This window comes from Dipteris shenzhenensis, chromosome 25, assembly GCF_047967505.1.
Source record: "Dipteris shenzhenensis isolate YYH24624 ecotype China chromosome 25, Dip_SZ_1.0, whole genome shotgun sequence".
Lineage (NCBI taxonomy): Eukaryota > Viridiplantae > Streptophyta > Polypodiopsida > Gleicheniales > Dipteridaceae > Dipteris > Dipteris shenzhenensis.
In genome coordinates, this window is record NC_141620.1 from 26,104,189 (window position 1) to 26,119,896 (window position 15,708).

The following is a 15,708-nucleotide window of genomic DNA, read 5'->3' on the forward strand; positions in this document are numbered from 1 at the left end:
CAAATTTTCAATATGACCAATTCCATTCCAATTACGCATTGAGAGGGAGTGTTTAGAAGCCAATGCTTGTTAGATTTCCTATGCCAAGTGTCTACATAATAATACATATGATTAGGGCTAATGCTAGATGAGTCATAGTAAACCTTGTCTACTTTGTATGCATATACCCTTTCATTTGTGGGATAATCTAGAGTGCTAGAGTAGTTGTACAATACTCATGTGTGGTTTGTCTCTGGCTTCTCTTCATGTTTTTGCTTCTTGTGAAATACTCACTACTTTATTGTCATTCTTACTTCTGCATTCCTTTTGAGAGCATGTGTGTAACCAATGTATAAAGTCTTAGATGTTTAGATGTAGAATCTAGCTCCAATTCATGTTCATTAGCTTAACCATACATCTGGACCATTTGCAAAATAGCATTTACCAACATTTATCATTTGCCTCATTATTTTAGGCTAAAGTGAGGCTTAAACTCTTTATTACATTGAGAGTTGATACGAAATCATAGAAAAAGACTGTGAACTATTCTAGAAAATGCTCAAATTTGTGACTCATGATAGAGTGCTTACACATGGAAGAAAGTCTCTTAAGACATATGTGAATTATTCTAGAAAATGCTCAAATTTGTGATTCCTGATAGAGTGCTTACTCATAGAAGAAAGTCTACTAGTTCCCTTAAGACATATGTTAACTTGTTCTTGGAAATGCAATTTAGTGACACATTTTCCAAAAAGAGGGGAAATTTTTAAACACAATAACACACTTCATTTTAAGAGGGTCCTACCCATCTTTTTTCCCCTTTTTTTGTGTTTTAAGTAACCCTCTAAACATCGAGGTGAACTAGTTAAGCGCCTCTCCAGCAATTGTTTTGCCAATAATGCAAAGAATAATGAGTTTCCTTTTGTTGATCACAACACTTTATTTTACTTAATAGAATGCAAATCTCAATACAAGTAACATAAAATTTCCTAAAATGCCTTCCAAAACATTTGGGCCCAAACATGAAGTTTGAAGGCTACACTAGGACTTTCTTGCATGTAAGACCACTTCATGCATTGCTATGCATGCACATATAGATCACCTAAGAGAGGGTAAACCAACCACACTTCGTCGTTTTCATGCTTATTGCATATATAAAGCTTAGAGAGCATAAGGATCAACAAATTTGGAATCTTTGAGTGAAAACCAAATTATAACATGTACCCTTGAGTTCATTACCAATGATAGCTTATAGCATGTTCACATGCTACCTCCGTTGCTAGACGCAAAGGCTAAACTAGCCACATAATGGCCAGAATAGCACTTGCTTGCAAGCGGGGGCTACAAGGCTGCAATTTGACTCTAATTGTGTGGTCGGATATGGTGAGTTTGACCTCGTTTCAAGCTAAATTAGCCCTTAGATTGGGCAACACATGAACATGCAGTAGTTGTAATGTACCTCGATGCCTTTACCACATTGTTTGTCTACAATCACTTGTAGAATAATGGTGATAAGCACCCAAGCTTGCCTTAGAAACGAGGTTGTAAGATGTCCCTTTGAGATCATTACCACCATTAGGCGTGAGTCCAAACATTAAGGTCTTCACCATCGTTCCTAATAGGTCATAGTACACTACTTGCACATCAGTATTACAAAGTGGTGTGCAAAAAATGTATTCTCACCTGTAAAATAGGCGTATAAAGACCCCAAGGTACACTTTATTATCTAAATTTGGTTCACTTTCAAAGCTGCAAATTTGTTCAGCTTTGTACCCTCTAAGCAAAATTACAACCTTACAGGTAAAGTCCTATTTGACTTCAGATCCAAGAGCTTTTTGTAGCCAAAACTTTCCTTTACTCATCTGGAAAATGCTTTAGAAGAGGTATGCGTTTTTACTCTCCCATCTTCCCCGTATCTCACACTCTCTACCTAGGAACTCAAAATACCATGCCATTAACAACTCCTTCAATTTCCCCTCATAGAAAAGTAGGGTTTATGTTGAGTACCTCTCACTAGGAGGGCATCATATACATGATGGTGTAATGTGTGATCAGTGCCAAACTAGACACAAAAAAGAGCCACATATTGTTTGGCGAAAGGATCGATACTATCGTTAGTGTGTGTGTGGGAGGATATCAGTCCATAGATTATATAGGAAATAGATATTATGGTTAGTGATAGAACCGAACCTGCAGAATCTATTAACTGTTGACCTAACTTCTTGCATGCTTTTTAATTTGGACACTGGAGGTCTGCATATTTTGAGGTAAAAGAGTTTTAATAGCTGGAAAAAGAGTAATGAAGTTTCTTCGAATTGTGTTCTCCATTCATTACCATCATTTCAAAACTTCCTATAATGTCTTTCACCTTCGACACAGTTTTTTGGCTCTGGTTTACATTGTTCTCCTACCTGATTGGAAGACCAAGTATACCAGCAAAGATGGATTGCAGTTTCCCCAGGATATTGTTGAATATACTTGTCAAGAACAAGAAAATTGAGTGTACTCCGTATTACTTTTACATGTACAGATATTCGTGCATCCATAAATTCTCAGATACCCAACTGTCTAGTGGGTTTTTGGACCCTCCTAGGTATAGGAGGAGACTATAGCCTTCTTGGCAACACATCATAATCTTAGTAGAAATAATCTTGCCATCTCCATTCTGTTGTGTGAGAATGGTTGTACAGCTAATTGTACACATCCATTTCCTCCCCTGTATCTGAAATTATGGTTCTTACATTTCGACTTCGAGCCATGTAGCTTCAAATGGAGATTCACAGCTAGCTAAACATGGCACACAATGCATTAAATGAACTATAGCATTCTAGAAGTGGAGAATTACTTGGGTACCTCCAGTTCTCCTGAACTGTTTATACTGGCAGATGTTGCCACCCATTAACAGCAAGCCATGTGAGAGTCGCACTGACAAGATTGTCAGCACACACTGTAGGATGCCTTAGTGCTGCTTATTGGATCAACGTGAATTCATTTTGTTTCTCCAGCATTAAAAACATGCATCCTAATATTAACCAGAAACAAGAAGTTGCCACAAGGCAGACTTAAACTCATATAGACACTCATGAAGCATTAGAATAGTTAGGCACACGCATGCCTGTGTGCAGATTCTGACCAGCCCATGGTTTACCAATGATGCCATTGGCGTGCATCTGCTCCCTCGTCAAACCCCCCTGACCCAAGTATATTGAACTCAAGCTGTTTTGAGTGCTTTGATTTTCTGCGCCTGTCAAAATCTGGCCATCCATCCATCTGACAGTCCCCATATTCAAATCACTATACTTCATTTTCTTACTCAATGTCATAAGATACATCAGACAAAAACATTTTTCTTTTGTTCCTGATTGGAAGCTGAACAAGCTAAAAGACACTCACCTCCCTGAGAGACTCTATTGTTAGCTCATTTCCATGCAAAGAAAGAGTGGAGAGCTCAACACAACCTTTAAGGATCTCATCAGGGAAGCTTTTAAGAGCATTATTTCCCAGATGTAAAGCCTGCAAAGACAATTACTGTTATCATCTGTACAAATAAAAGAGCACATTCATTGAATTGCAAAAATGCTGATGTCTGTGATTAACCTTTACCTTCAAGCTCTTAAGATCACCCAGAGATGATGGAACCTCTTTCAAAAGATTTGCAGAAAGGTCCACCTTAGAATAAACCAACCATGTTCATTGTGAGCGATTAAAAAAAATATCCATATATACCTTTGTAAACTAGAATATATCCCATCTTACAAATTGATAATTGTCTCTTTTTTTTCTGTGAGTATGAACAGAGGGGAGAGGGAAAGGGAAGCAGGCAGGCGCCAGGAGGGCCAGGGAGGAAAGAGATTAAGAAACAGAGTCTTTAAATCCTTTCCTTCCTAAAGCCTAAAATCAACATGCATGGCAGAAGATGGTATCAGCAAACCCTTCTCCCATCACACATATGACAGAACACGTTGATTCAATTCACTCCAGCCTATCAAAATTTTCTACAATAAGTATCAGGAGAAAAAAGAAATCTGTAAGTACTAAGTGCACCACCTCCATAAGTTGACCGCATCTTCCTAGTGATGGGGGCAGTACGGTCAAGCTGCATATCACAAAAGAGGATTTTCAGATATTCACATCATTTCAACATCACATAATTTACAGATTTTAATCATACAGAATGCAACAGAACCAGCCCTATTTCTGGCTATCTGTTCCTAATCTGACCTTTGTCAGATCTATGCCCTGCCTTTTCCCTAAATACAAAGCAATACATGACCAGGAACTGGATAGGAAAATGTGTAGCTAGCAAGGGAAAACCACACTAGGAGGGAAATGCAGGAGTACAGCAGGAAGTACCTTCAAGGGATTGGAGAGGAGTGTAGGTCATGGGCTGGACCTGACAACAGCGCTTGTGAGGGGCTGCACAAGGACAGGATTTTATTTTGTATTCAGCTTGAATAATCACTCAGCTGTTCAATCACATTAATGATTATCAACAATGACACCCCTCCCAAGTATTCTTTCATCCAGGCCTGAGCTCTCATCATATTGTCCGTGCACTGCTGCAACAGAGCAGTCATTTGGCCAGATCAGCCTTAGCTTGTTGGTTAGTGAGTGCTTTGTCAATAACGGTGGATAGAACATGGGCTTTCCAACCATACAAAGCCGCAAAGGGACTCGTACCAATAGAAGTATGCTTTGTGGCATTGTAACAAAACTCAGCTAGATGTAGCCACTTGTCCCATGCAAATTGAATATAAAAGCAATAGTGCCTAACATACTGTTCCAACCATCTACTAACTCTCTCAGTTTGTCCATTTGTCCGAGGATGATCTGTTGTACTTGGAGTAAGGAGTGTGCCCATAGACCTGAAAAGCTCCTGCCAAAACTGTCCCATGAATTTGGCATCACGGCCACTCACAATTTCTTGGGGTAAGCCACGCAGTTTGGATACATTTTCCATAAATTGTTGAGCAACCATTGAGGCTGAATATTGGGAATGAAACGGGCAGCCTTAGTGAGCCTGTCAACCACCACATATCTGATGTTCCAACCTCTAGAAGTCAGAGGTAAACCTAAAATAAAACCCATAGAAATGTGTGTGCACTTCCCTTCAGGATAGTCGTAGAAGACCAGCAGGACTTAGGTTCAGCTCCCTGTTTTGTTGACATGGCTTACAGCTCTGCACATATGTATAGACATCCCTCCAAAGTCATTTCCAATAAAAACTTTGCTTGACTTTTTCATAAGTCTTGAGCTGCCCTATGTGGCCAGCCATAGGAGGCGAGTGCACCTCCTGCAGAAATAGCAGCTTTCTCAACAAGAAATATTCTGCCATTGTACCACAATAAACCATTGTGCAAACTAAAGTTTGGATAGTATGACAGTCAAGCTTTTGCAAGGCCTGGAATAGAGCAGCAGCTTTGGAATCTGAGAGGTACTTCTCTTGAATCCCATGGATCCAATCCTTGTTAATTTTTGAAATTGATGATAAACTACAGGTCCACATCCTAGAAAGTGAGTCCGCCACAATATTCTCTTTGCCCACTTTATATTCAATATCAAAATCATAATTTTGCAAAATCGATGGCCACCTTCTCTCCTTAGGAGAGAGTTGGGTCTGAGATAGGAAGTATCTACGAGTCTTGACCTTAAAATGGCTGCCATAAATGTAATGAAGCCAATTATAAATTGTGTGCAGGATAGCAAGCATCTCTTGGTCATAAATGTGATACTTCAACTCCTTATCATCCAGCTTACGAATTTCATAGGCTATAACTCCATGACACTACTTAAGAACAGCCCCAATGCCATGCAGAGTGCAAATGCATATGCCCTCCGCCTGTCCGGTCTCATTAGGTGATCAATGGAATGAAACACAAAAATGGCCGATCGAGATTCTCATGGAGTGGTGGAGGTGGATATATGCATAGCCTAACGGATCAATGGATCCCTCCTCCACAGGAAGCTCACTAGGCGCTAACTAGAACCTGTATGTGTGTAGCTGTATAAGATTCTCCCAAATGACTTGGTTAGACTCCTGTGATAAGCGAGCACCACAGAGAGGGCCTCGATCAGTAAGGGGTGCAGCAATTTCTGCAAAGTGTTCAATGAACCTCCTATAGAAGGAAGCTAGCCCAAGGAATCCCCTCAACTGCGTAGTATTCGTGGGTCATGGCCAGTCCCTTACACAGATCACCGTATTGGGATCTGCTCTTATTCCATGGCTGCTTACAAAATGGCCCAGATATTCAACTTCATCAGCCATTAAGGTGCACTTGCTGGCCTTCGCAAATAATTGGTGCACCCTTAGCACTTCCAAAACCTACCTTAGATGCAGTAGGTTCTCTTCTTTGGACATGGTGTAAAATAATATATCATCAAAAAATTACCAAAACAAATTGTGTAGAAAAGGTTGCCGGATCTTGTTCATAAGAGCTCGGAAGGTTGCAGGAGCATTTGTGAAGCCAAAGGCTATTACCTTGAATTGATAGAGACCCATTTCATTCCTCAAGGCAAATTTCTGCTCATCTTCCTCCTTCATTCTTATCTGGTCTGAGATCAATTTTCATGAAGAACTTAGCCCCCTTCAACTCATTCAATACGTCATCTATCCTGAGACTAGGGAAGCTGTTCTTGACAGTGACTTTATTCAAATCCTGTAGTCAACAAACATTCTATAGGAGCAATCCTTCTTCTTCACCAAAAGAATAAGAGAAGCACAAGAAGATTCACTGTGCATAATAAGTTTTTTGTCTTCCTTAACTTATCTTGCTATTGGCTTCTCTTGAGCAGGTCCAGTCTTCTCTTGACAGTCGCACATATATTTTGCACCCTCTGGTCAGCCCTCTTGATTATTGGCCTTGATTTCATTGATCAATTACTTAAATATCTGCAACATAGGATTCATACAACTCTTGATAATCTGCTCCTGGCTTAATTGCAACTGATCTTGATAGGCCCTTCACCACAAAATGAAGCCTTAGGCTACCCACCAGCTATTGGTCCCAATCCCTGAATTGCAATGCCCCCAGTCCTTATTAAATCTTCAATCTCTTCACCATCCATTCTAGGGTCTAAGTCAATTAGTACCTTGGCTCTAGACTACGTTGCAGACTTCCTTCTAGGCATTATAGAAGCAGGAGAACTCACTGATCTGATCCAGAAATGCAATAATTCCCAAAATTTGAAACATAATTGAGTTCGATCATGATCGATGGAACCTGAGCAAAGGATAGAAGTTTGTGGCATTACTCTAGGTGATCACAGCAAATTTAGAAATTTGCTTGCACCAGCTCTCAGCACCAAATGCAGCTACAGGCCAGAAATTCCACAAGGAACAGTTAGGGCTTTTAATCGCGAGACCATTCCAATCACATCAATGCAAAATTTTCTCAAATCTGAGAACATTAGATTTTTGGCTGTTTGTAGGCTGACACGTGGCAAACCAATGATTGGAACATCTTTCTATGACAAAAATTTGTACAGAGGTGTGCCATAGGCTCAGAAACACATACTCCAATTCTTAGGTGAAAAGGATAAAAGATTCTCACAACATCCCATGATTTAAGGCTCTGATACCAATGCAACAGAACTAGCCTATTTCTGGCTCTGTTCCTAATCTGACCATTGTCAGATCTATGCCCTGTCTTTCCCTAACTATAGAGCAGGAACTCAATAGGAAAATGCACAGCTAGCAAGGAAAACTAGACTAGGAGAGAAATGCATGAGTACAGCAGGAACGGATTGGAGAGGAGTATAGGTCTTGACAACAGGGCTTGTCAGGGGCTGCACAAGGACAGGATTCCATTTTGTATTCAGCTTGAGCAATCACTCAGCTATTCAATTACATTAATGATTGATCAATGAACAAATTGTAAGTACAAATGAGCAGCCAAGCCTTTATATTTGTGCCAGCTGTGGTAATTTTACAACTGTATATGTGGGATTAAACCCAAGAGTGCCATGTAGCAGTGTCTGAGCAGCCTACTTTAAAAAACTATTAACTAGCTAAGTAGGTAGCTAACTAACTAGCCCATTTGTTACACAAAAACAATCTTTGAGAATAAGGACATGATACATTCACAAGCCATTAAGAGACTTAATGGAGAATTGTGTGGAAGAAATACAGGCTTTTTTAAAATCCCAAGGAGCTTCAATGCCAACCAATTTAGTAGTAATTTAGTATAGGAGATGATAACACTTTTTCAACAAAACGTGCTTTTAGAAATTAAACTAGGTTCAAAGATTTAGCAAAATTTAGAATCTCTGGACTGCACCATGCTATCAAAGGTGAGGTCATGCGCGTAAGAACACTCTAGAGGAGTTAACCAAGTTTTGGCCACCAAAGTGTGGCTCATTTGAAAAAATTGGTGTTTCAACTCACTTTGGCCTCTTAGGCCTTTTGGCCTTTCACCTACAATAATCTCTCTCTCTCTCTCTCTCTCTCTCTCTCTCTCACTGCAAGCCTACACGACCCTTCATAATACCCAAAAAGGCCTACATGGCCATATATCTTACTTGTTGTTTGTATACACACTCATTATTCATGTTTGTATACGCACTCACTATTTGTATTGGACTTTGCAAGGAAGCACCATCATTGAGACCCTTATTACATTGGAATGTTCCCTGCTTCCAGCCTCAAGAGTAAGGAAACATCTCGATATTGCAAACTGGCTCAAGAGTATTCAAGATCCCTACATATGACTTTCGCATTGAAAAACCAAAGTCAAGATATAAACACATTCATCACCATGTAGGCAACCCATTCATGTTATCTGCAAACTTGCAAAATTACTTAACCCCACCTAAAGAAAGACTCTCTCAACACTCAAAAATCCAAAGAAATGTCAGAAATAAGCATGGAAAATAAATTTACCCCTTGCCTTCAACTACAAATGTAATTTTAGTGAAAGAATCTCTCAGAGAGGCTTTGATTCGAAGCACATACCCAAGCTAGAACCATACAAAAACATGCATGTGTCTGGAGAGGCACACATAAGTACACGATTTGGTGTGCAGGCATATATGCGCATATTTTTGTGTATGCACACATGCACGCACATGTGCACATGTTTGCACATAGATTACCCCCCAACTCACACACACTGTAAATCCAACTCACATCTGAAACTGGGTAACATAAAGGTGCACAGTACTGAATTTAGACAATCTCGCCAACAAAGCCGACCAAGCATTGACAAAACCATGTACAACATATAAATGATTTGAATTATACCATTGCATTGCATTTCTAGTCAAAGAAACTGAACTTATAGATCAAGATTTTCTACAATATATAATACACGCTGAAGACAAGATTTAAGAAAACGAAGATATTCCCTTTAAAGGATAGAAGCTCTCAGACATTTTGTAGCTTATACATTCACAAATCAAGAAGAGAACGTACATCCCATCACCAAATAGTTCACTACGTTTTTTCCACACAAAAAAAGGTTCAGTACTAGTATCAAATTAAAAAAATTGCATATAAAAGTACGAAACTGACCTATTATAACTCAGGTCCAACCTTTCAAGGTTTGAGAGAATTCCTATGTCCTCTGCAACACACTCTAACTTGTTGTGGGCAGCAGAGAAATATCTCAATGAACAGAGCAGTCCCACTTCTGAAGGCACATGAGTCAAGCTGCAGCATACACCCACCACAAAGTTGGACTTATTGGGAGCTTACTATTTAGTTTGTGAACTTAAAACAGAACATGTATACACAGTGAGTAAACAGAGTCAATTCTCGTTACACAAACATCTCCCAATTGATTTCTTACTGCAACACTCCAATCAGTGATCACATCCCTCTTGGACACAACTACAATTTTATATCTAGGATCAACACAAAAATAAGCTCAGAGACAAACAGATTGTGATCCAAAGCCAATGTTGTCAACTGTTTCAGTGTTATAAGGCCCTGCCAATCAATTTGCTGATTGTTGAAACCATTTGCACTTAAGCGCACCTTCTGTAAAATCAAGAAAACATTGAAGTATATCATGACACATGTAACAATAACAAAAGGAACTTCTGCAGAGAAAAACAAATAGCTGATATAGCAGCTCACTACATTACCTGCAAATTTGACAGAGAGCAAACTTCAGAAGGGAACCTCTTTAGGTGATTTCCACCCGCATCCAAAATGCGGGCTGATGAGCCAATTGTCCAAACTTCGCTTGGAACAACCTAGTGACTCTTGCAATATCACAAAAGGAGAAAAGTCAAAATTTCTAAAAGAGAAAGGAGGAGAGAAAGTAAAAGCACAGTTTATTTCTTTCAACTCTCAAGAAACAAATGTGTGCTGCTTGCTTGTGAATCGAGAGTCGAAACACTAATAACTGCATTCTTCTTTCACTGACAGGCACCCAAATAAACTAAGTATTTTATATTCATGCCATCCAAACCAATATGCTGATCCATGCAGCAGTCTCCAGGCACCCAAATTTTAGATCTGAAGGTTCAAGGAAACAAGCCATCCCCATTCAAAACTCATGCAGCACATTCCTTAGCTAAAAGAGATTGTATCAGAGATCAACCATCTATCAGATTTTGAAAGAAATCGATAGGGCGATCCAAATCATACAGACGTAGTGCACAGCAGAAAAAATTTACCTCTAGTGCAGAATCCCTCAAAGAGATGATTCCTGTAGCCCGCCAAGTGTCCACCCTGGTCCTTGTAAGGGACTTTGATATCACAGGAGTGCTTGCTGCACCACGTTTTACCAACTGTCTCTTGACCACCATAGCACTCTGCAAAATTTCCAAGAAGCCACAGGCCTGAAGAAATGGAGCAGGAGACGTTCATTGCAAAAACACTACAGGACTCTATAGTATGCAAGGAATATCAATACCAATTGTACCATTAAAAGCTGCTTAGGATCAAAATCACACGCATCCATCCCCAGACCTCCATAGGATTTGGGGCACATATTCTGCTCCTCATTATTTTGTCTAGGATTTGCATTGGAGATCAGTAATCTGCACTCTAGTGGACGGTGAGACCACTCTTGGATTTCAAATTCCCCTAAAGCATATGGAGTCTTTTTTAGAAATACAACCCTTCCTATTGTACATACTAATGCCCTCAACACAAACTTCTAAATTCGCATGCAACTGGCATTAACAGTCATCTAGTACTTTCTATCATGTATAGCATAGTGTGTGCCCATGCCGGGTGTAGTTCTTTGGTGAAATCTTTGGGAATTCCCTACTTTTTGGTGAGCTTTTTTGGCAATTAGGGATGAAGGCATTAAATTTATCTATATACATCCCAAATACCTTCATGCATGCATGTGTGTGTGTGTGTGTTGGATGCGGAGAGGGGGGGAGCGGGGGGGGTATGTGTGTGTGTGTGTGTGTGTGTGTGTGTGTGAAGGCATCACCTCGGTTGCTGATGTCATAGATGATGCTGGTATTGTGCTCCCCTTTTCTCTCGCAGCCACCAGATATGGATTGGGCTCTCATTATCGTCCTTTGTGGCGACAAATTACTTCTATGCTTTTGCCTTTTGTTCTGATTCCTCCTTTTGGAACTCCAAGACCGGCTGGAAGATTGGACTTTGACTTCTCCAAGGTCCTCTTCTCATCCTTTGAGGCTATCTCAGATTACTGTACCTATATTGTATAAAATCCTTATGCCTCGACCTTGGGTTTCAGAGAGAGGTGATTCTGTTTGGAGAATGCACTGTTTTCTTTTCGCGAGATCTTTTGGGAGTGTTTCCATCTGGACAGCTATTAGCTCATCGACACATTGCTCCTTGTCGAAGACTATGCCTCACTTGTTTTGGCATTGTCCGTGCTCTCGTGAGTTTTTTTATCTGCTTCGACAGCACCTGCGAGCGAGATTCCCATCTATTCTGTTTAGGAAGTTCTTCTAGCTATTTGGGTTTCATCCATCCAGACCAGAGTTTATCTTTTCTTCGTTTGGGTTCGCTACTGGGCACTATGGACTTTATGGACATATAGGAATTGTAAAGTCTTTGGTGATCCTACTTTCTCTCTGTTTGGCTTTTTCAGGTGTTCTCTGCAGCAATCTTTCTTTGATTGCTTGCAAACCCGCTGCATAGATCATGAGGTCTTTTTGGCATATACTGAAATTTTCAATTGATGTAATTGTAGCACCTTGTTTTGAGATTGCCACTCATATAATATAATCAATCAAAGATTTCACCCCAAAAAAAAAGTGTGTGAGTTCCTGCTTATCTAAAGAAGAATCACAAGGGTAAAAAACACGTTCATTTTATTGATGGTGATGTGGTTCCTTTACAATAGTTTTTGCAAGTGAATAATCTCACCTTGGCGGATATCCTCTTGGATGCCTCCCCTGGTGATTTGTGATTATTCACTTTTTCAGTTTTCAGTTAACCTCCTGGATTTTTCCAAGAGCCTACTTGTAATCTTTTTACTTTTGTACTTCATGGTGGGTTTTCACCTCTTCTGAGGTTTCCCACGCAGAAATATAAGATTTCACTAAAAGAAAAAAAAAGTGTGTGTGTGTGAGTGTGAGGAGAGAGAGAGCTGTGGAGAGCCTGCTATGGTCATTTAGGGTTACAACAGCTTGCTTCCCTTCCACATCTCGACCTCTGTGGAGGAGTTCCTCAAGTCGGGCTGCCCTCGTAACACCCTCTTGGGGTCGTTTGCACTCCTCACCAGCTGCTGCCAGCCCTTTTCTGCCTATCGCAATTTTTCTTGGACCTTGTTGTAGATCCCACGTTAGCTTTGGAGCCCCCATCAGGTTCACCTTGCTACAAGTAGCCTACTTGGAGGTTTGCATTTCTCGTGTCACGAAATCATATTTCTCCCAAGAAATAAAGAGGAGTCTTTATTAGATTGACTACGGTCAAAGAAAATTGACTTTGGTTAACTTGGAATAAGTTTTATTGTTTGGACTTTTGCTTTGCATTGGTATAAGAGAACTGGAGGGACGCCCACAAGGGACTAAAATTAGTCCAAGAACAAGGAATGCATGCATTTGGCTAACCTTTCATGGAATAAAGTGTTGGTGATTGTCTAGGACTTGGAAGAGTGCAAAAAGGCTCACAAACGATGGAGCAAGTGTCAAAAAGTAGGTCCCGCAAGCCCAAAAAGCACCAAGAAGATGGTGCCATTAAGGAGGGCCCCACGGGGTTCTAAAAGGATCAAGAAAGCTGCCCCAAGGTGGGCTAAAAGCAGGAAATCTCAGCACTTGTAGAAGTATCTTTAGAAAAGCAAGACTAGCTTTTTGGTAGGCCAAGTCTATAAAAGAAGAGCCTCAGTGCTCCTAGATTCATTCAGGAGTTGTACTTAACCTAATGCTTTTTTATGAGCCGATTGTACAAAGCTTATTCTATTGCAATAAAGACCTTCGGAGGAGTCCAGCCCTTTATTTTGGGCCCTAGTGTGTGTGTTCTCTGTTCTTTCTCCCCCTCTCTCAGTTTGTTTTGTTTCCCAGAAGAAATATGCTGCTGCACCCCATTAGATGAAGCCATCAGATGCTGTTTTTCCTTGTTATTCGTGAAATTTGAAATGTATCTTGGTGATTATCTGGTGCAAATTGAGGATCCAAGCTGTGTTTCTACCAAAAGTGATTCGTTTTTAGGGTTTTTGGGCTGATTACAGATTCGTTTTAGGGTTTCTGGTCCGATTACAATGGTATCAGAGCTCAGGCATGTCACTTTCCCTACTGACAACGATCCAAAGTACTTCTACATTCAAGAGGACAGTAGCGATTTGGAGAAGGGAGATTCCAATGCAAAAAATCCAGCCGAGAAAGCGCAAACTGATTGTGAATCAGTTCAGCTTGCTTCAACCGAACCAATACGCCACAAATCAGTGAACAAAGTCCAAGCAATTTGATTTGCAGCCCCCATAATTTTGACAAAATTTGGATCAGTTCAAGTTTTGAAACAATCCTGCATTCACTCCCTTGAGAGAGCAGCATGGGATGCCTTCCTTTTTCAGTTTAGTGGCAGAGATGTTTGGTATGATGATGCTTTTCACACTCAGCCACAGTCTCTTTTGTTTTCTTGATCAAACAGGAGAGTACGGATGCCTATCCACGCACAGATTGACAAATTTTATGTGGATGATTGGGCACTGGACAAAGGTGGGACAGTATGCATCAGCGCTGGGGTGTCCACTTTAGATCATTTCCGGTTGTTTTGGTGGTTTCAGAGCCTTAGGCGAGAGGCCGCTCTACCAATATCATGATTCCAAATGCCTTTTATGCAGAGAAGGGCCTCACAGAGGCAATGCTACAGATTTGGGTTTCTCACCTATTGGGTGGGCAGTCGTCCCCGTCACATGTCGCTGCAGCCCTCACTGACATTAGCAACTTTTATCATTCTGTTGCTGGTATCAGGAGAGATGAGATTCGCATGCAAAGATTGCCATTCGCCAGCAACTGGCAGCTCTCCAGAGAGAAGAGCAGAAATGGCCTACAGATGCTTGGATTCAGGAGCGCCTTGCTGCAACAAGGGCTCATCAGCAGACACTTTTAGATCAGAGAGCAGAGTATGCCTTTCACGCCAGAGAGTCTTCCTGGACACAGATCAGAGGTACAGTCAACAAGCAGTTCTTCTCTACTCTTGGCCCTAGACATAGTAGAGAGAGTGTTTTGCAGCTTGTTCTCAGACGGGGTACTTCAGACATATCCAGATTCCGTCATGCAGATTGCTTCAGATTACTATGCCTCCCTTCTGACTATAGATCCTAATTCACAGACCAGAGATGATGCTACACAGGTTGTTTGGCAGCATATTCCTATGTTGGTGGATCGAGGTATGAGAGCCTCACTTGATGCACGCTTCACCAACATAGACTTCAGGACTGCTCTTACTACCCTTCATAAGGGTAGTTGTCCAAGGTCAAATGGACTTACACCCTCTTTTTTTATTATTTTTTGGGATTAGATTGCGGATTACATCACCTCAGCCCTGTAGGGTGTTTGGGACTCAGGTGAGATGCCAGACTCACCCTCGGAGGGTCTCATTCATCTTATCCCAAAAGGAGGTTGCAGAAATTTAGTGTCTTAGTGGAGACCGATCACCTTACTGGGCACCTTGTATAAGATCTTGGCGAAAGCCATCAGCCTGTGATTGCAGCCCATCCAGCCAGATCTTATACATGATACACAAACAGGCTTTGTCCATGGAAAAAGCATTTTTGATAACATATTCTCACTTTGGGAGGCTTCTGAGTGGGCTATGCATGAGGGCCATAGACTGGCAATTCTACTCCTGGACTTCGAAAAAGCATATGACAAGGTAGATTGGGGTTTTCTAGAGGGAACCCTTCTTCGCTTTGGATTTTCAGATTTGTAGATTAGAGGGGTTTCTACTCTTTACAGGTCAGCCCATAGCCAAGTACTCATTGGTGGAGTCAGGGGAGACAGGTTTCAGATTTCCAAATCAGTCCGCCAGGGATGCCCTCTAGCCTCCTTTCTATTCTTATTTGTGGCTGAAGCTATGAGCCTCTATATTAGAGCTCAAGATGTTATCTTTGGGCTGAGACTTTCGTTGAGACAAGAAGAGGAGTTGCTGGACAGTGAGCTGGCAAATGACACGGCTATTTTTTTGGATGCCACTCCACAGATACTCACTTCTTTCAAGACAACCTTGGATTTGTTTTGCATTGCAGCAGGGGCTCACATTAACTGGAACAAATCCAATGGTTTCTGGATTAGTGATGAGGATATTCTAGATTGGGGTGCTAATATTGGCTTTACTTGGATTCAAAGGGGTGT

The 15,708-nt window shown here is 40.9% G+C and overlaps 1 protein-coding gene across 1 annotated transcript in view; it reads right to left on the reverse strand.

Moving 5' to 3' along the window:
- Positions 1-2,310: 2,310 nt before the first annotated feature.
- The window catches only part of LOC147885667 (LRR repeats and ubiquitin-like domain-containing protein At2g30105), a 37,300-nt gene continuing 23,902 nt past the window's right edge, over positions 2,311-15,708 (reverse strand). Inside the window, exons 4-11 of the mRNA XM_087396418.1 lie at positions 10,600-10,737; positions 10,063-10,173; positions 9,855-9,955; positions 9,488-9,625; positions 4,027-4,075; positions 3,583-3,648; positions 3,373-3,492; positions 2,311-3,249 (exon numbers count right to left, since the gene is read on the reverse strand). Coding sequence (XP_087252544.1) covers positions 3,124-3,249; positions 3,373-3,492; positions 3,583-3,648; positions 4,027-4,075; positions 9,488-9,625; positions 9,855-9,955; positions 10,063-10,173; positions 10,600-10,737 — 849 coding nt within the window. The 3' untranslated portion in view covers positions 2,311-3,123. The remainder of the gene's footprint in view (positions 3,250-3,372; positions 3,493-3,582; positions 3,649-4,026; positions 4,076-9,487; positions 9,626-9,854; positions 9,956-10,062; positions 10,174-10,599; positions 10,738-15,708) is intronic.